Source organism: Neofelis nebulosa, chromosome 1 (assembly GCF_028018385.1).
Source record: "Neofelis nebulosa isolate mNeoNeb1 chromosome 1, mNeoNeb1.pri, whole genome shotgun sequence".
NCBI lineage: Eukaryota > Metazoa > Chordata > Mammalia > Carnivora > Felidae > Neofelis > Neofelis nebulosa.
Window position 1 is genome coordinate 176,350,416 of NC_080782.1, and position 22,313 is coordinate 176,372,728.

The 22,313-nt window shown below is 39.8% G+C and overlaps 1 protein-coding gene across 1 annotated transcript in view; it reads right to left on the reverse strand.

The window, feature by feature from the left end:
• DNAJC3 (DnaJ heat shock protein family (Hsp40) member C3) overlaps positions 1-22,313 on the reverse strand; it is a 90,662-nt gene that overhangs the window by 62,778 nt on the left and 5,571 nt on the right. The window contains exon 2 of the mRNA XM_058681699.1: positions 9,049-9,159. Within this exon, the coding sequence (XP_058537682.1) occupies positions 9,049-9,159 (111 nt within the window). The remainder of the gene's footprint in view (positions 1-9,048; positions 9,160-22,313) is intronic.

Consider the following 22,313-nt stretch of genomic DNA (forward strand, 5'->3'; position numbering starts at 1 on the left):
ATTTTGTAACATACTTTTCATTAGACTATTTTATTAGGATATTTTTTTTTCAACGTTTTTTATTTATTTTTGGGACAGAGACAGACAGAGCATGAACGGGGGAGGGGCAGAGAGAGGGAGACACAGAATCGGAAACAGGCTCCAGGCTCTGAGCCATCAGCCCAGAGCCCAACGCGGGGCTCGAACTCACGGACCGCGAGATCGTGACCTGGCTGAAGTCGGACGCTTAACCGACTGCGCCACCCAGGCGCCCCAGGATCATATTTTTGAAAAGCTATGAAAACTGGGCATTTTAACAATTAAAGAACTATTTTTTCCTCAAATCTGAAACAAAAACCAAAAACAATCCATAGATCCCAGCTAAGCATCGCTGAAATTTCTTTCCTGATCTATTTTGCTCAGGAGACCAGGAAAAAAAAAAAGAGCATAGTCAGCCGCCTGTATATAGGGTATTTCCTACAAAATGCTATAATTAGCCTGAGGAAAAAGTAAGATATAGAGTAACTATACTTAAGAGCATAAATGATATATAATATTTTTAGGTTCAGTTTATATTTGATTTAGAATGTACAATAAATTAAAAATATGTGAGTCTGGGCAGCATAACTGGCCTGAACAATTACTTGATACCAGTCACTTTTAAGTGACTGCCTCTAAAAGTAAAAGGAAATTCACCACATGTCAACAGTAGTTATCTGGGCAGAGAGATCAGATTTTCTTCTTTATACCAAACACATTCCAAAATGTTTCATAATAAACAGAGTGCTTTTATATTCATTAATTTAAAAAAAATTAAGTTTTCCATGACTTATTTACACTAAGCAAAAAATACTAGAAGTAACATGATTTAAGACCTGGAGTTTACATCACACATGATCATCTTCGTATGTCCAAATCCTACTCAATCTTTGAGGCACAGCTCAAATGACTCATTTGATGACACATGTGAAATATATACCTTCCATTCCTTCAATTTCCATAACATTCTATAATATAGTATACCTCTTACTGTGCCCATAACACTTATCACTCCCTCTGGTATCAATTATTTATACACACACCTCAGTCTAGAGAAAATAAAACTCCTTGAGTGAATTCACTCAAGTGTCTCCATATGACCTGGCCCAAGGTATTCAAATAAAAGGAAATGGAAACAAATTCCTGATCACCACAACAAATGCCAACACTGAGACCTGCCTAGGACAAGCAAGGGGCTAAAGTCAGTACAGACATGGCTTCTTTGGTCTTTCTTTCATTTCCACAGGACACTGTAGTACTCAGCGGGTCCCTGGAGCTAGCCAGCTTTCCCACAGGGTCTCCTCAGCCCTACCATACCTCAGGAGCTCCTCCCTTGCTTCTGGCTTTGATTCCTGGGTCCTTCTCATTGAGAAAGCCCAAGAAATCCTTCACATTGGCTTCTGTTCTGTTTGCTTTCCCTAGTGCCATCCTGTTGTGGACAAGGAGGAAGCATGCCAACATCAGCCCTGCCACAGACCAAGAGAAACATTTCCCAGCCTCCGGATGAATATGGTCCACTTCCCATGGGTCTTGTTTCCAGAGCCAGGTCTGTAAACCCAGGGAGCAAATGTTTTGTTGTCACACTCTGTCCAGTCCAGAAGAGGTTTTTCTCAGAGGGGACAAAAGAGGAAGGGGGCTAAAGTCTCTGCTGCATTGCCCGCCCTCTGGTCCCTGCAGTCCTCCCAAGTTGGCACAGAGGGTATGACAGACACTGCCATCTCTTGCTTTTCAAAGAGTTGCTGCTTGTAGATTCTGACCTCACTGGTCCGGGTAAGCTTTCCATTTGGAGTGCTTTCCATCCAGGAGGCAAAGCAAACAAACATCTGGTCACCCAGTTCCCTTTCTCCCTGCCAGCCACCCCATGCAGGGATTCCAGAGAACAGACCTGGCTCTTAAAAAAATGTGCCTCACCAGGATATTCAGATCATTCTCCCATATGAAATCAGCAATGGCATGTTGAAAAACAGATGTCGGTTATTTTGACCTCTGTATCTAGTTCTTTCAAGAAAAAAAAAAAAAAAAGAATGCTTAATGCTAGCATTGGGCAACTTATCAAGAAGGTACCTACACTTCTATTTGGGGAAAAACTGACCATTTCAGTCCATGCAGAAAAACCTCTAATAAGGATTACATATGACACAGCTTTTAAGTATTTGATTACACATATATTAAAAAATGTTTATATACAATAATCTGGAGCACTTTCATTTACTTTATTCTTCAGTTTTTAGGTATTTTTAAGATATGAAATCAGATTAGAGACCCATTTTATAACAATGAACCTACAAAATTGAGTAATCAAATGACAATGGCTTAACATATGAATCAAGAATCGATGTTCTGAGTGCCTGGGTGGCTCAGTCATTAAGTATCTGACTCAGGCTCGGGTCACGATCTCACAGTTCATGAGTTTGAGTCTCACACTGGCCGAGCCCTGCTTCAGGTGAGCACGAACCCTGCTTCAGGAGAGCCCCCGCTTCTCTCTCTCTCTCTTTCCTCCCCCCACCTCCCACTGCCCCTCCTGGGATTTTCTCTCTCTGCCCCTCCTTCACTTGCTCTCTCTCTCTCTCAAAATAAATAAATGTGCTCTTTATTTTTTTTCTTTTTTTTTTCATGTTTTCAGTGAACAACACCTTGTTTTGTTTCTTAATATAATTTATTGTCAAGTTAGCTAACATACAGTGCATACAGTGTGCTCCTGGTTTCAGGTATAGATTCCTGTGATCCATCGCTTACATAAAACACCCAGTGCACATCCCAACAAGTCCATCCACAAAGCCCATCACCCATTTTCCCCTCTCCGCTGCCCCTCCCATCAACCCTCTGTTTGTTCCCTGCATTTAAGAGTCTCTTATGGTTTGCCCCTCTCTGTTTGAAACTATTTTTTCCCCTTCCCTTCCCTTCCCCCCATGGTCTTTTGTTAAGTTTCTCAAGTTCCACATATGAGTGAAAACATGAGATCTGTCTCTGACTTATTTCACCCAGCATGATACCCTCCAATTCTATCCACGTTGTTACAAATGGCAGGATTTCATTCTTTCTCATTGCCAAATAGTATTCCACTGTATATATAAACCACATCTTCTTTGTCCATTAATCAGTTAATGGACATTTGGGCTCTTTCTACAATTTGGCTATTGTTGAAAGCGCTGCTATAAACATTAGGGTACATGTGCCCCTATGAATCAGCACTCCTGTATCCTTTGGATAAATTCCTAGTAGTGCTATTGCTGGGTCGTAGGGTAGTTCTATTTTTAATTTTTTAAGGAACCTCCACACTGTTTTCCAGAGGGGCTGTACCAGTTTGCATTCCCACCAACAGTGCAAGAGGGTTCCCATTTCTTCACATCCTCGCCAGCATCTGTTGTTTACTGAGTTGTTAATTTTAGCCACTCTGACTGGTGTGAGGTGGTATCTCAGTGTGGTTTTGATTTGTATTTCCCTGATGAGGAGTGACGTTGAGCATCTTTTCATGTGCCTGTTGGCCATCTGGATGTCTTCTTTAGAGAAGTGTCTATTCATGTCTTCTGCCCATTTCTTACTGGATTATTTGTTTTTTGGGTGTTGAGTTTGGTAAGTTCTTTATAGTTTTTGGATACTAATGCTTTATCTGATATGTCATTTGCAAATATCTTCTTCTATTCTGTCAGTCGCCTTTTAGTTTTGTTGACTGTTTCCTTTGCAGTGAAGAAGCTTTTTATCTTGATGAGGTCCCAATAGTTAATTTGTCCTTTTATTTCCCTTGCCTTCAAATCAATGTTCTTAGTCGTATGAGGTCACATGAATGGCAAAACAAAATAGTTTTCCCTAGATCTTCATCTTAAAATACCAACAGTTCCTAGAACTAGTGTCCATTCCTGTATCATTGTGCATGAAGTAGCAACTGAACAAGGATCAGTTTAAAAATTCATGCTTAATTTCTCATAAAACAACATCTGACAACCTTGAAAATAATCACTTATCTTGTTATCCATTCAATACACAATACAGTTCATTATTTAAAATACTTGCAAGCCTACCTATAGAAATACTAGATTTCAGGGGCGCCTGGGTGGCGCAGTCGGTTAAGCGTCCGACTTCAACCAGGTCACGATCTCGCGGTCCGTGAGTTCGAGCCCCGCGTCAGGCTCTGGGTTGATGGCTCGGAGCCTGGAGCCTGTTTCCGATTCTGTGTCTCCCTCTCTCTCTGCCCCTTCCCCGTTCATGCTCTGTCTCTCTCTGTCCCAAAAATAAATAAAAAACGTTGAAAAAAAAAATTTAAAAAAAAAAAAAAAAGAAATACTAGATTTCATGTGAAAACATGCCATTCAAATTGTTATACTCGTTTATTAGAAACTTGAACATGAGAGATGGATTTAAGGTCTAATCTTCAAACTACTATTCAAATATGAAAAGATAAGCTGTAATAAAATACAACTAATGAAGAAAATACATCAGAAAGCCAATTACAAATGATGTTATAAACAGTGGTAGTGGAAAACAGAATGACCACACTTGTCTAAATACAGAAAAATGTTATTCTTGCTCCCAGCTAACCCAACTCTATCCCTTCATTTAAACTTTTACTGAGCACCTACCGGAGATTAAAATAATAATGGCAAAATAGGATACTACCTATCTTTAAGATGTGTGTGTGTGTGTGTGTGTGTGTGTGTGTCTCTCTCTCTCTCTCTCTCACACACACACACACACACACACACACACACAGAGGAATATTACTCAGCCATAAAAAAAAGAATTAAATCTTGCCATTTGCAACATCATGGATGGACCTAAAAGGTATTATGCTTTATGCTAACTGAAATAAATCAGGAAAAGATAAATACCATACGATTTCATTTATTTTATTTTTATTTATTTTTTTTTTTTATAAATTTTTTTTTCAACGTTTTTTATTTATTTTTGGGACAGAGAGAGACAGAGCACGAACGGGGGAGGGGCAGAGAGAGAGGGAGACACAGAATCGGAAACAGGCTCCAGGCTCCGAGCCATCATCCCAGAGCCCGACGCAGGGCTCGAACTCACGGACCGCGAGATCGTGACCTGGTTGAAGTCGGACGCTTAACCAACTGCGCCACCCAGGCGCCCCGTCACTTATTTTATTTTTAAAGGTTTTAGTTTTAATAAACCTCTACACTCAACATGGGGCTTGAACTCACAACCCCAAGATCAAGAGTCACATGCTCTACCAACTGAGCCAGCTAGGCACCCTCCATACGATTTCACTTATATGTAGAATCTAAAAAACAGCATAAGCAAACAAACAACAGACTCTTAAATATAGAGAGCAAACTGATGACTACTGGATGGGGTGGGGTAGAGAGATGGGTAAAATAGATAAAAAGAATTATTTATTTTATAAAAAAGAGATGAAACACACAGTAGGGGAATATACTCAATAATACTATAATAATGTTGTACGATGACATGACTACACTTATTGTGGTGAGCACTGAATCATGTGTAGAATTGTCAATCACTATGTTGTCCATCCACCTGAAACTAACATTGTATACTAATTATACTTCAGTAAAAATAATGACAATGGTAATAACAACGAGATTCTACCTATCCTTAAGAAGTTCACAATCTTTTGCATTAGAACATGATGTTTAAAAAGTCACTAAGGTACTTTCTTTCCTTCTGTCTAAATGTGAATAGTAAATGCCCATCCCCATTTCACAAATGAGGTCCAAACGTGATGAGAAAGCACCATGATACGTTTGTGACAAATAAATGTAGGCATAGATTTTGTTTTCTGATTTAGCAAAACTATAAATGTGATACTGATTTTCTTACCAAGCAAATAGAGAAAACTATCATTTCAGACATGCCTACCATTTAATCCACCACATTAGACAGGCATTCCTGCCCGATATAGCTCAGACATTCTGTTAGGTCTATCAAAAAAGTGATTTCAGACCCTAGAATTCATTCTTTCCTTAAGACCATGCAGCAGGAATGAGAGTCAGGTCATTTTCACATTGCACTGCAGTTTTCTCTAATGATAAATCTCTAAACAATACTTGTGTCTGACTACTTCATAACATTGAAATGGATGCAACTGTTTTAGAAGACTAATTGGAAAGTGATAATCAACATCCTTCCTTAAATCACAGTTTCCGACAGATCAAGAATATTTCCCCATCTTAAATCTTAAAACTCCTGCCAAAAAATATTCATATGCCAGATACAAAAAAACTTCATATCACTGATAGACCCGTACCACTCTGTAGGAACAATGTGACGCTACTGAATTTTAATACATAAACCTTTTCTTGTGTTAAAAGTGTAATCATAAAACATACCAAGCCCAAGTAATTTTCAAAATGCACCTAGTAATTTTTCAAGAATGAAAATGGAAGGGTGCCACAACCATAAATAATGTCAACTACAGCATTATAATAAGAAATGATTCATTGATACTTACAATGCTGCCAGCCAAATTCTATTACAAACTTTCACATCAATTTCTAATCACAGAAGTTAAATAAAGTACATCACAAAATTTAGAAGCTGGGAAGTATAACAAATGAATAAACATTTAATGAACTCTTTCACACAGTCAGTTTAAAGCAATGTATTAAACCATGGGTGATATTTCACCACAGAAGATTGGCATATATTTTACAGCAGCCCAGCTCTACCGCCTACAGCAACAAGCACACAACTTGTTAGTCTACAAGTCAGGAGACCCGGACAAATTCACTGTTGGTGAGACGCTTTCCCTAACTCACTGGGCTACCTGAAGCAGCCAGTGTGGCCATGCTAAATGTGAGGTCTGGTAAACCAGACAACTGAAACAGAGGATCTAACGTTCTTTTCTGATAAACACACTTTTAATAGGAGGGTCAGTAGGCCATGACACCACCACCCCCCTCACCATCTCCTGTATACTGCCATCATATACAATTTAATCTTTGTTTTCTACAGTTGGCTATAATCTGTGTTTGACACAAACTAAGATGATGAATGTCCCAAACTACACAGGTCTTTCTGAGAAATTAAGACATGTGAACATTCTGAGAATTGTTGTAAGTCGCCAAATCATGACGAACAAAAGGGCACATAGCTCTACAGCTCTCTGAACTCTGAATGCATTAGCACTGCTTCACTTTCTCCCTTCGCCGAATTTCACAAATAAATTATCAGTTCCTAGCTTTACTAACTGACATCTGACAATGAATATAACATTTTATTGGGTATTTTGGGGAAGAACCATCTCAAAAGTTCAAGTACAGCAGTGAAGCTAAAGAAAAGCAAGAAGTCATTTTAAACGACCGTAACAATATGCCATGGCCTTAACGTTTCTGCTAAAAGGGAGATTTAAAAAAGCAAATAATAAAGTAGAAAATAGGTAGGAGGTGTAAGTTTCTGCAAATATTCTTGCAGTACTAGGGAAGAATCAATATTTTTTAAGACCTGCTTTATCTAAGACAATAATTGAAATTTTTTTAACTACCACGCTGCAGCAGAGCTCAAACCACCAGAACAGTGTGGACTCAGTAATGACATGGTCGTTTAGTATATGGTCTCCAGTGAAAATTAACTGGTACAAATTGCTGTGCCAATTACCTACCACCTCCCAAGGTGAGCTAATTGCTAAAATGAAAAAACCTACCTAACAGAAATTTCACATAGTTAAGAAAATTCTATTAACATATCAAGTCTGTTTTTTAAAAGTCTTAATTTTCAGAGATATAAAAATTATATTTCTACAGATCCTACATGTGTGATTGTACCCTATTTTCAAAAAAAAATCTTTATATACATTCTTCTCACCAATCTTCACAAAAAATCCTTTTAGGTGGCACAGTGAAAACTGCTAGGAATATGCAGGTAACTTGTTTAAGTCTATATTTACTTACATAACTTAACCAATAATCATAGGATTATCAAGTGGCAAAGCCAAGATTAAAAACCTTGGTTTCCTGTTATTCCAGAGGGTTAATAATACCAGTAATAAAAATGTGAGTTTACAAAAAAGCATTAAGAAAAATACTGCCAAACCTAAATCTAATTATGTTCTGTTTACAAAGTAAATTACAGGAGTGGGATGATCATTCTTCTGGTGAGAACTTTATCTTATCAAAAACATAGAAAAAAATAAACAAAAAAACCCACCTCATTACCCTACAGGTTAACTTGTCACTCTTAACCATCCCAAATAAAAGTGAGAATGTATAATTTAAGAGAGGATTCCAAAAAGTCAGTGTCAGAAAGTCCTGCACAAAAGCGTATAGAAAATCCTTTAAGCCCTCACTTAGAACCTATTTATTGTGGCCATCTTGTTCCTCTCAGTCCCAATAGATTAAAAGCTGCAGAGAGTAGAAACTATAGACAAACATAAGTGAGCAACAGGATGTCCAGCCTAAGGGAGTGAGGAAGTTTGACCAACACAGAAGAGGCAACGGACTGCAGGAACCCCCAAGGGCCTCAAAGTAAAAGAACTATACTTCTGATCTCAAGTCATCAAGAAAATTAAACTGTCTTTAGTGAAATCTTTCAGGGGGGGTAAAAAACTATATAATACAGTGAGAAAAGCTTTCTGTCAAAATTATCTTGACTTGGGGCGTCTGGGTGGCTCTATCGGTTGGGCATCCGACTTCAGCTCAGGTCATGATCTCACAGTCCGTGGGTTCGAGCCCCGCATCGGGCTCTGTGATGACAGCCTGGAGCCTGCTTCAGATTTTGTGTCTCCCTCTCTCTCTCTGCCCCTCCCCTGCTCTCACTCTGTCTCTCTCAAAAATAAATAAAGGTTAAAAAAAAATCTTAAAAAAAAATTATCTTGACTTATTCTTGATACTTAGAGTAGAAAATGTAGTTATCTGGAAAATTCTCTTGTGTTAGATACATATGCATTTAAGTGTTGTGTATTTATTTTATTAATCTATTTCACCCAGAATCCTGCAAATATTTTTAAATGTTTTCTTTCAACATTAAATAATGTTTATTTTAAATGTTATCCAAATGCTATTAACTAGAAATAACTAGGATGGCCACTGAGGGTTTTGGTTCCAAGATACAAACCTACTGCAGCATGAAACTGAGATAAAGCATCAGCTAGTTGTCCAGCTGCAAGTAATTTCTTGCCCAATTCAAGATGTTTCTCAACATCTGCATTTACTCCACATTCAGCACCTAAAAACAACAACAAAAATCAGTTAACTCTCCATGACCAAGATTCAATTCTGAATAAAATGTTAAAAATACAGTTATCTCCCTCAAACATTTGCCCAGATAAGAGTCACAGAAGCCAAAGACATAGCTTTAGCTATAGAAAAGGTAACTTAATAAAGCACAGTGCTTCATTTAAAGCATATAAGCCACCCAAAAATACACCCTGGTCATATCAAAAGAATGTAACTGTCTCCAAAATATAAGGGAAACTGCATAACCCAGTAGTAAAAATACATCGAGCAACAAAGTCAGAATTCCTTTGTTAAAATAGAATCTCATTTTAATGGGTATTATCACCGAGTCCACTCTAATATTCAAGTACTAATTAAGCATCTACAATGCATCAGGCACTATTCTAGGTATTTGGGATAAGTGAGCAAAACACACACACACACACACACACACACACACACACACACACCTCTGCCACTCACAGCACCTGACATTATGAAGTGAGAAGGCAGACACGAGAAATACATACACTACACAGTATGTTAGGTGAGAAGTACCATGGAAAAAGTCAAGCCACATGAGGGCACCAGAAAGGCTGGTGCTTCCAGTATTAAAGAACATGGTCAAGGGCGGGCCTCATGGAGAAGCTAACATCTGAGCAAAGACAAAGGGAAGGAAGGAACTCACCAGGCAGATATGTAGAAAAAGAACTTTCTAAGAGGAACCAGTTAGTGCAAGGGCCCTAAGTCAGGAGAATGCCAGCTTATGTTTCAGAAACAGCAGGGAGACCAGGATGGCTACCCCAGAGCCAACAAGGAAAACAGTACTAGAAGATGAGGTCAAGAAGTAGAGGGCCATGTATGGCTTTGGTTTCACTCTGGGTAAAATGGGGAGCTCGTGAGGAACTGTGAGTAAAATAACCTCCTCTGACTGACTAGGCCAGTTATCAATGTGCTACCTCTCTCCTCTGAATTCATCTTTCAGTACCTGGCTTTAAAAATGGACTGGAGTTTTTAAGCATTTCTTCTTTATACTGAGTACAATATTACACTCTGTCAAGTAAAAGGTACTGAAGGGGCACTGCAGGAAAGACACCTTCAGGGTCTTGTTGCTATCTTTATTTTGTTCTGGTTCCTACTGCACGGTACCTATGGGGAGAATACCCAGTGGCTCCCAGTCCTAGCCATATGCCCCTGGGTCCAGTCCCTCAGCAACCTAGTAGCCTTGACCAGGCACTACCTCCCAATGAGGACACCATGAAGTCCAGGTTTTATGCCCATACACAGCACCCTGACTCCCCCCCACACACAGGCCAACCAACCCGGGTTCAACTACACTTAAGAGGGTTATTTCCTGCTTGCCCAGCTACAGTGGACCAGCTCTAATCTCAGCAACTCAGCAAACTTTTCTACCAGCAACTTAAGGTTGTACCTCTACCTTCTCTAATAAGATTTTAAACCCAAGACTTCAGTAGTTCACCCCTCTAAGTTGGCCCTTCTTTGGGGACCATCTGTTAGCCCCAGAGTATCCTTTAGAGCTCCCTTTACATCTTTATAGTTATTCTCCTATCATAGTGTAACAATTCTTTAAACTTCCCTCTTTTAAATTACTCTGTGGTCTCTGTCTCCTGAATGGATCCAGACTTATATACAGTTGGCACTGGGGAATGGTCCTAGCAGACCCACAAAGACAGGATTTAAGGACAAGTTTGGTCATATCCTTGAGCTTGAATGTAGTGATGAGCTCATTGTCAATGAGAAATAAGATGTCAGTAATCCATAGCAGGTATTAGAATCATAATTAATCAAGATACCATTTGTGGTTGACAGTAATCCCATGCTAACTAGAAAACCGAGACTGTTGTTGCACTTGACCCCAATAACAGTAGTGATGAAGGTAAGGACTGTGGTGCGAGGGGATTCTTCTGAGTGCATTAGAGCACTTTCAGAGACAAAGAAAGAAGCAGCTCAGCCCGAGCCCTCAGCTCAAGTCTCTTTCTGCGAGCTTCCATGTCAGCCCTGAAACAATTTCTTATTTTTGTAGCCACACAGCCGATTGAGCTGAAAATCAAACACAAAATTGAATGTAACGTGTGTAGAAGGGTGTATATGGAAACTAAGAAGCCAAAGCATTTCTCATTTATGGTGAGCATGAGGTTCCACTATTCAGATACTTAGAATGATGCTAAAATAGACACTGCCCGAAAAAAATTTCAGAACAATCATCACTTGGGAAGGTGGGAGAAAGGACAGACTGGGAAAGGGCAGATGAGAACCTTCTGGGGTGATGATAATATTGTAATCTTGATAGAGGTTTGGGTACACAGGGAGGTGCAGTTATCAAAACTCAGCAAATAGACACTTAAAATACGGACATTTTATTATACATAAATTTTACCCCCCAAAAAGCTGTTGATGATATGCATGTTAAAGTGTTTAGGGAAATCTGCACGGATATTATTATGAAATATATATATTTATGTTTGTGTATTTATTTTGAGTGGGGGAAGAGACAGAAAGAGAGGGAGAGATAATCCCAAGCAAGCTCCACACTGTCAGTGCAGAGCCCCATACAGGGCTCGATCTCACAAACCATGAGATCATGACCTGAGCCAAAATCAAGAGTCAGACGATTAACCAACTGAGCTACCCAGGTGCCCCTTGAAATATATTTTTTTGAAAAGAATTAATGGGTAGAGAAATGCCCAGATAAATATGTGTTAAAACCAAGTATGATAATTATGTTAATGGCAGAATCGAGATGATGGATATAGGAGCATACATTACAAAATTCTTTCAACTTTATGAAATGTTTTAATAATACAATTTTCGGAAAATATACAATATAGTGTTGTAGTGGGGGAATACACGCAGGGTGCTGTAAGGACACAAGTTAGGGCACCTAACACCTATAGTTAAATAAAATTTAAAATTTGGGGTGCCTGGGTGGCTTGGTGGGTTGATTGTCCAACTCTTAATTTCAACTAAGGTCATGATCCCAGGGTCATGGGATGGAGTCCTGTGTCAGGCTCTGTGCTGAGCATGGAGCCTGCTTAAGATTCTTAAGATTCATTCATTTCTCTCTCTCTCTCTCTCCCTCTCCCTCCCTCCCTCCCTCTCCTCCTCTCCCCTGCTAGTTCTCTCAAAAATAAATTTTTTAAAAAATGAAAACAATTTCAATTTCTCAGTCATTAGTCACAGTTTAAGTGCTGGAAAGCTACCGGCTAGTCCAGGAAACAGTGCACATAATATTGAACACTTCCCATCATCATAGAAGGTTCTACTAGACGGCACTGAGGGGGGTTTTACTGAAGTATCACCCGAAACCCAAAGGAAAAATGGGGACAATACCGCCTGCATGAAAAAGCCTTAAGAGGGAAAAAAAAACCAACACTCCAAACACAAAGGACATCACATTTAAATGCCCAGACGGAAGAGAATTAATGAGGCTTTCAGAGAAATTAATCAGAGAAATTAAAGTCCTGCATTTCAGCTCTCTCTCCTCTCCATCATGATTTAATTATTCTGGAGTGGGTCACTTTAAGTGCTAGGTGAGTCTCATAAATAGCCAGCACGGAAGAGGGAAATCATAAGGTATCCTGTTACAACAACCCAGGTAACTTGACAGCGAGGCGAGGCGATCGAGAGTGTGGAGTAGGAGTGTGGAGTAGAAGCCATGAAAAAAAAGAAGAGTAGATTGCTCAGAGGAATAGAAGAGAGAAAGACAACTACACATGACTTGCGGTGACTGGCTGGATGTGGAGGGCGGGTGAAGAAAGACCAGGAGTGCAGGGTCCAGGATATCCACAACAATGTGGGCAACTATGTGAGCCTGCCACTTTAGCCATCAAAAGCAACTGAATTCTTTATTTCATCTAACATAGCAAAGAGCTGAAAGAAATGCACTCTATCTTGCTATTTTCCCTACTAAACAAAGTAGTTTTTCAGCTTCCAGTGTTCCTAGTTTCTGTGCAGTGTCTTATTACCTTGGCTGCCTGATGGACCCCTCCACACAAGGAAGACAAGGAAGGGGAGGGAGGGAAGGAGAAAACCTTAACTTGATGGCCTCAAAAACTTAGGATCCTGTGAACCCTGTTTGTTTGGGGCAACAATGTGACGATGTCTACCCTATTTAAGAGTGTGTGAGTAACATGTAGAGAAATTAGTTGGGAGTTTTCAATGGGCTGGGAAAGCATTATTTTTCCCTTTATTTTTTTTAATGTTTATTTCTTTATTTTGAGAAAGAGAGAGAGAGAGAGAGAGAGAGAGAGAGAGAGAATGAGCAGGGGGAAGGGCAGAGAGAGAGGGAGGAGGGAGCATTCCAAGCAGGCTCCAGGCCTCAAGCACCGTAAGATCCCATGAACCATGAGATCATAACCCGAGGCAAAATCAAGAGTTTGACGCCTAACTGACTGAGCCCCCCAGGTGATGTGGGAAACAAAGGCAGAAGGAAACCGCAGATAAATTAAATTTCCTTATAACCTGCAACCCATTAACAACTACCTGAGGCTAGAGTTTCTCCAGGAACTCCCTACTGTCTTAATGCTAATGCTTTGCTAGAGGAAAAACCACCTTAGCTTGACAATAGCTAGGCCTCCAGTATCCTGTGAGTCTTCTTTAGCAGATGAAAATCTCTTTGGAAACTTCCTCTTGACATTACCTCCCACCAAATCCCAACTCTATAAGCAGTCTCTCCACAGGGTCCCAGAGCAGCTCTTCCTGCCCATGGGTCCTGTCCCCGTGCTTTAATAAAATCACTTTTGCACCAAAGATGTCTTCAAGAATTCTTTCTTGGCCGTCGGCTCCAGACCCCACAAACCCCACTATCATCCCAAAACCTCATCACCAGGCACCCCTATTTTTCCTTTTAAAAATGAGAATATAGGCTCTTGCTCTGTAAATTCACTATGCAGTAACGACTCAGAAACCAGTTACGTTCTGACAGTAAGGGTCACCTGTAGTTCCACCTAATTCCATACCATATCCAAAAATAACCTGCTTTTCATAATGAAGACTACGGAAACCGAGGTAGTTCATTAAACAAATGTTACTGAATATACACTATGTGTTAAACTGTGGCCATAACAGAGATGAACAGGGTGGTCTTCCTCAAAGAGGCAATGAGGAGAATCCCTCAGGCTTTAGTCATTTATGAGAATGCCCTAGCGGGCAGGGTTCCCATCAGTGACTCTGGAGAAAGGCTGTTTTTGAACATTACACTGGCATCTCTGCCACATACTGAAGTATTTACAGAATATATAATATGAAGAACAGCACTGACTTCAAAATAATCTTGAAAGGAAAATGAAAGTATAAGTGAAATAAGATTGGCCATATGTTGATAAATTCTGAAGCTGGCTCACAATACTATTCTCTCTACTTTGGTATATTTTTAAGATTTTCCCAAATCAAGTTTTTAAAAAATTTAAATCCTTTCAATAAAGAGAAAACTGGCTTATAAAAATCTCTTACACTAGGGCCCCTGGGTGGCTCAGTCCGTTAAGCATCTGACTTTGGCTCAGGTCATGATCTCATGGTTCATGAGTTCAAGCCCCGCATTGGGCTCTCTGCTGACAGCTCAGAGCCTGGAACCTGCTTCAGATTCTGTCTCTGTCTCTCTGCCCCTCCCCTGCTCGTGCGCTCTCTCTTTCTTTCTCTCTCTCTCAAATATAAAATAAAACATTAAAAAAAAAAATCTCTTACATCAAAAATGTTTTGAAGTAAGTGGACCACAGGGACTAGCACACGAGCCTACCTCCCAACATACTCAAATTTACAGAAGCTATTTAAAGAATAAATGCATAACCTTGCTGGGGGTAAGGGGGGAATTTTTATTTAAAGAAGAAGGCCATCAGAGAAACAGAAATCTTAGGGGAAAAATGTAGAAAGGACAGAATAGGGTTAGTTGGCAAAATCACATACAAACACCATTCCGGGGAATGTGTGCCATGGAGGTAGATGCAGTCCTTTGTGCTCCAAACTCCAATACAAGGAAAAGGAAGGGACCCTTGGATTTCCCAGCCTCCAGACAATTGGCCTTCTCCCACAAACTGCTCTCACACTGGCAATGAGCAATTCTGAAATTTACAAAGATAATCATAAAATCAATCTTTAAGAAACTAATACCAAGTAAGAGAATTTAGGGGAAATAATTAGTGGAACAAATAGTAAAAAAATTCTAAAAATGAATATAATGGCCATTCTTACAAATTCAAAAGGATGCAGCATTCATAACACACAGAACAGACCAACTATTTATTCATTTATTGCTGTAGCAGTGGAGAAAAAGACAGATAAAATCATTTCTAAGTGCCATAACAAACTGCCAGAGGAAAGGAGGAGTACTTAATACAAAGGGGTCAAATAAGTCTTCTCTAAGAAGATAATGTTTGAGTTAAAACACAAAGGGGTATGGGGATAGGGAGGATCCTGAATGACAAGTGCCTCCAGAATGCCAAAATATGTCCAGACAAGGAGTACAAAACAAGTGCAAAGGGCTTAGATAGGACCAAGCTCACCTTCGAGGAATCAAAAGGAGGCTCCAGCATGTTAGGAAGGATAGAGGACAGGTGCCTGAGTGGCTCAGTCAAACTTCGGACTCTTGGTTTCAGCTCAGGTCATGATCTCATTGTTCCTGAGATAGAGCCCATTCGGCTCAGGTTATGATCTCACGGTTCCTGAGATAGAGCCCCATGTAGGGCTCTGCGCTGGCAGGGTGGAGCCTGTTTGGGATTTTCTCTCTCCCTCTCTCTCTGACCCTCTCCTGCTCATGTGCAAGCACATGTGTGCTCTCTCTCTCTCTCTCTCTCAAAATAAATATTTAAAAATAATAAAATTAAAAAAAAAAAAAAAAGGATAGAGGATGCAGGCAAGATAGATCACAATGGGCCTTTCAGGCCAAGGTATGAAACTTACATTTTATTCTAAGTACAAAGACACATCATTAGATGGGTCTTACTAAGGAACTCACTACCTGATTTACATTTTAAAAAGACCCCTGCTGGCTGCAGTGTGGAAAAGAGATTAGAGGCAGACAAGAATGTGAAGAAGTGTGGTGGGTAGCAAGCTGCATTATAGTATACACTATGATTTCATTTATGCTTAAAATATATATATAACATATATTCTTAGATTAACTTTTTCCAGTAAAAATGTACTCATGTACTAATACAGTACAAACTTAATAAACTGAGAAAGATGTTCCTGATTGAATAATCACTTGCAACTGAAAACTCTTGGAAAGCATATTTGCAAACACTATATACATATAATATTTTACAACTAAGCAGCCAATTAAGTCAGGAAAGAAAAGCGAAATAACCCTGCCTCCTTTCTCAGAGGACTGTGCAGCTGGAGAGATTCCAACAGGACGGAGGATGTTAGATCTCATTGTCTTCCTACCCCTGGACCTTTCCCCCAAGCACTTCAATAAAATGGTTTCATTCCTCCCACCCCCAAAAACAACAACAACAATGACACCCTGCCTCACTTGTTTAAGTGTAGTTCAAAGGGACAGCATTATAATCAGATACTGCAGAGAATATAGGTGATATAGATCCTAAAATTTAAAACAATCCTTATCTTTTCAGATTCTAAAATATTTATGAATGAAATGAGAGCATGTATGATAGGTTTAAAAATAATCCATGGGTATAGATGCAATAAGATCAATCATGAGTTGGTAACTGTTAAAGCTAGGAGATGGGTACCTAGGGGTTCATATACCATTCCCCACTTTTGTAAATGTGTGCAATTTTCCACAATAAAATTTTATATTAAATCTCTTTAAGGGATTAGGGGTGGAATATTAAAACAGTTAAAGATAGCTCATTTTCATTTTTTAAAAGATAATTTCTAATATAAGCTATCCATCCATAAACATTTATAGTGCCTAGTGTAAAATACAAAAATTTGTGCATCGCTCATGAAGGGAGAAATGTGTGTACAGAAGCCATGGTAAATTAAAGTAGAGAATGACTAAGAATCAAATAAGAATGGTGAAAGCACTGTGTGTGAACTCTGGAACAATCCAGCCCATTACAGGAGGCTCAAGTAATTACAGAGGCATGTCGATGGGATTCTGTGTATTCTCAAAATGCAGGGGGTATGAAGGGGGTAGTCTTCAAAATAGTATGAAGGTTTCATTTAAAACATTTTCCTGATACATGTTCTCAAAGGGAGGATCAGATCAATGTACTCAATACAAGATTCCAGACTGCCCGAGGAGGGAAGAAATTTGGGCATGAGATAAACTATTAGTGAAAATGCTTTCCTTATCCAACTATGAAAATGTTTAACAGGAAAGATGTAACACAAAAGGAATTTAGAACCTACTATGGGCTGGATACTTTCAGTGTCATAATTTCACTTAATTTTCACAACCCTAGAAAATAAACATGTTTCATACTCTTACAGCTCAGAAAACTGAGGTTTAAAGAAGTTACCCATCCTGCTAGAAGACTCACAGTATCTGTCAAAACAAAATTCGATTCCAAAGCCCAACTTTCTTTTCAGCATAGGCCATGATCCTTTTCCCTATCTAATCTAGGCTAGGTGTCCCTCAGTTACTAAGCCCTGTATGCTTCATTCACTCGACCCATCATTTAATATGACGTTTTAGCACAATGGTTTCCAACCTCCAAGGCTGATTTGAACCTAGGTCTAGTGAGAAGCAAGGAATGCATTTGCCAAGTTCTTTGAACTATTCTATCAAGTCATTTTGGGTCAGACATTCCTCACTGAGTCATTGTGGTTTCCTGCTTTCACAGTAGTTGGAAGAACCAGAGCTCAACACCCAACTGACTCTCCACCACCTCCCCACAGTGCCCTTAGAAGAACCCTCCTTGGCTACCCTCGCAGGTGTGCCAGAACTACAACCAGGAACCAGGGACCACCATCAACTGCCAGATCAACCTGGAGCTCTCTGCCTCCCACTTCTACCTACTTCTGCCTCCATGCCTTACTACTTTGACCTCAATGGTGTGGCTTTGAAGAACTTTGTCAGATATTTTCTTCTCCAATCTCAAGAGAGGACACATGCTAAGATACTGAGGAAGCTGCAGAACCAACCAGGTGACCAAATCTCAAATCTTTCAGGATATCAAGAAACTAAACCATAGTAAGTGAGAGAGCTGGCTGAAGGCAATAGAGCGTGCAAGTGTTACCTTGGAAAAACACATAAATCTGTCACTACTGAATGCACAATACTGCACAAACTGGTCACTGACAAAAATGACCCCTACTTATGTGACTTCACTGACATTTATTACCTGAATGAGCAGGTGAAATCCATCAAAAAATGGGGGCCCCAGAATTGGTATGGCAGAGTATCTCTTTGATAAGCACATCCTGGGAGACAAGTAACAATGACAGCTAAGCCTTAGGCTGGCTTCACATAGTCATGAGGTTGACTTCCCTGGTCACCAAAGATAAGCGTGCACGCTGAGGTTACCTTTAACTTTTCTGTAAACTATACCAACACTTCCACTTAAGTTATTTCATTTGTACTGTTCCCTCAGATAAATCTAATTTGGTATATACCCTCCAAAAAAGTTATGCCTTACTCTCACCCCAAAAGTTAAGTTACTCTTCAAACTAAATTTCTCTCACCTTCTAGGATTATAAGAGGTATCCAGCATTTCTCTGTCCCTTCTAAATGAAACTCAGATCTTTATTACGTTACAATTCTGTCCAATATAATTTCTATTTAATGTGATAAGTAAATACCACCTCCTCTACAAGAATTTTCTGTGGCCCTCTCCAATCATCCAGAAAGAATGATTATGCCTTCAGTGCACCTTGGTCACGTCTCCCTAACAGACCCTGCCACAGCATAAAGGTTGTTGCATAGGCGCCTTTCTCTCTGCAAGAGGTGGTGTGCCTTCTAACTGGGATCTTCTCTCACCTTCTTCCAAATCCAGCCCCCCATGCTGCTGCCAAAGTGATCCCTCAAAAACGCACTCCTAATAAAAAGGATGCGTATTTTCACATCGCTGGCTAAGTTCAATCTAAACCCTTTCAGATCTGGGGTGTCTGGGTGGCTCAGTCAGTTAAGCAGCTGACTCTTGATCCCAGCGTCATGAGTTCAAGCCCCATGTTGAGCTCCACACTGGGCATGAAGCTTACTTAATAAAGAAAAGAGAAAAGAGAAGAGAAGAGAAGAGAAGAGAAGAGAAGAGAAGAGAAGAGAAGAGAAGAGAAGAGAAGAGAAGAGAAAAACTTTTAAAAAACAAAAATAAAAATAAACCCCTTCAGCTCTGAAGGCAAACAAGACCCTTCGTGATCAGATCCCATGATGTGTGTCCAGTCTCATCATGACCACTCCTCCACCTCTTACTTTACACTCCTGTATCAGCATGAACTGGTTGTACTTCCCTGAAGAGACTGTGTTCTCATGCCACATCCCTTTGCACTTGCTGTTCCATGAAAAGGACTTTCCCACTTGCCCCCTGGGATATTTCTACCCCAATAGGATTCCGTCCTCACATGCTGGCTCCTTTGTGAGACCTCCCCTAACTACTGCAGTGAGAGGGTGGGTGGGAGAAAGCCTGTTCTGTGCTCCTATGACATCTCCACACTCAAAAGTACATGAGTTTAAGTTGCAATACCACTGTCTCAATTACTGACCTTCACAGTTTGCTGGCCTCTCACAACCCCTGAGAACCCAACCCAGGTAAAAAGCGTGTTTGAGAGAAGAAACCATCTTTTCTTCTTTATATCACCTAATCCAGTACCTTGCCCACAGTGGACACTCAATATTCACTGACTGATGTAACTATCTTCCTTCTTAAATGTATCACAACTCATCATAATAATAAAATCCAATCTCTGGTTCCTCCACTGGCTGTGGCTATGAAGCAAGGGGTTCAACAGCTCCCTTGGAAGCAGGAGTGCAAGCTTGTGAAGTTTTCTCAAGCGGCTGCAGATTTGAAACAACTCTGTCTGTACAAGGTTCAACACAATCCCCTGCTGACTACAGTAACTTCAAGTAGGAATCCCTTCAGACCCCAGAAGGTCTGTTCCTTTTGGTAGAAAAATGAATCTGTGGATGGTTTTCTAACCCACTTTTCATGAACCAGTGAATATTCAAAGGAGCACTACATTTGAAGCCTGTAGAAAAGCTTATCCCTAAACATATGCCATACTAAAATTCTACTTTTGTCAATCCTTAACATCTCTCTGCATTTTCATAAATTTCTATTTCACAAGAATATGTATATTTTACATACACTGGCAGCAGCATACAACAAAATACTTAGTGTAATATGTAATATGTGATAACAAGTACCAAATCAAACTGATGCTACCAAAGATTCATAAAGACACTTATATGTAAAAAGAAAAAATTATTCATAAATCATGGCTGTTTTTGTAGTATCTCAACCCTATTTTCAGCCATGGATACTTTTTATTCCTTTGCCACATACAGTGACAGTGGTAACAAGCTATCTCCTGTTTTCTGATTAGGCAACCAAACATCATGCCATTGCCTAATCAGCATGAAACAATAGGTTCCTCCTTAGATGAGCATAACCACAGGTCAGCAAAATATACAGGAAGCATAAGAAAAAAGGTAGAGTAGTTAAGTCCTTCAATGAAGTTAGTACAGAAATCCATCATATTTTGAAGAGCAAAATTAAAGAATTTTAAGAAATGTAAAGTTGAGGGGTTAAGAATATGATGTGGTGGGGCACCTGGGTGGTTCAGACAGTTAAGCGTCCGACTTCAGCTCAGGTCACGATCTCGCGGTCCGTGGGTTCGAGCCCCGCGTCGGGCTCTGGGCTGATGGCTCAGAGCCTGGAGCCTGCTTCCGATTCTGTGTCTCACTCTCTCTCTGCCCCTCCCCCGTTCATGCTCTGTCTCTGTCTCAAAAATAAACGTTTAAAAAAAAATTAAAAAAAAAAAGAATATGATGTGGTGAGAATCACAATCAAGACTGAAGAACAAGAACAAAAAAGGCAACAACTAGGGTCAAAGATACTAAGGTTCAAGCTAAGGCCAGGTGACAGGGCCAGAAGCAAGCCCAGGGTGGCTATTCAGGTTGGAGCACTTAGAACGTGAGAGATGAGAGGGACCTCTGGCTGGCTCAGTAAGTACCGCATGGAACTCTTGACCTTGGAGTTGCAGGTTCAAGCCCCATATTGAGTGTAGAGATTGCTTAAAAATAAAATCTTTAAAAGGGAAGAAAAAAAATGTTAGGGATGAGGAAAACCCAAAGGTCATTCTACAAAGGCACATGAGGCCAAAAAAAAAAAAAAAAAAAGGACAAAATACTGTCTATAAAAGATCTGATCTGAATCCAAGACACAAGCAAGAGGGGGGCAGAGTCTGAAAGAAGTCTCATGGCAGAAACACAGAAAAAGTGGAAACTGGCCACAGAAAGAGCAAGAAGTGCATTATCTTAGCAATTCCATAGTCAACTAAGGACCAATGACAAAAGAGTTTCAATAAAAATACACTGAGCTGGAAACCCTAAAGTCATTATGACCTAAAAAGTGGTTCAGCCAAAATGAAAGGAAAAAAGGCTGAGTAGTTGTGTAATACATCTGAACTAAATGTCTGCACCGAAATCTTCCTTAGATGAACTTGGAAAATAAAATCTATTGTAACCAGGTTTGCTCAATTTCAGTGGACATTGCCTGTCTTTGCTTCAATTAACTGTGAAGGTATAAATGTTGTGATGTGATCCCCTGCTCAAGGAATGTAGAAAATAAGTATGAAGAGTCCTTGCAAAAACAAAACAGAACAAAAAACAAACGAACAAACAAAAGCTCAGTCAACTTCACTCACCAATTTAAAAAATATTTAATCTACTTCATCTCAACATGTTTTAGGTACAGAGATAAGAGCTCTTTCCACAAAGCTTATATTCTTGAGATAACAGGCAAGAAAAGTAAACGAGGTAATTCTGACAATGTGAAATTTTATGAAGAAAATTCAAAAAGGTAAACAGAGACTATTAACTGAAGGAGAGCATGCCTTTTAACATAGTATGTCAGGCCTCTCTGAAATACGAACGTTCATTTGAAGACCTCATATGAAGCTTTCCAAACCGTGGGAACAGCAAGAATCAAGACTCTCAGTCAGAAATGAGGTTGGCATTTGGAAGTAAAAGAAGTTGTGTGGTGGGAGCCTAACGATGAGGGGAAGATTAGGACGAAATAG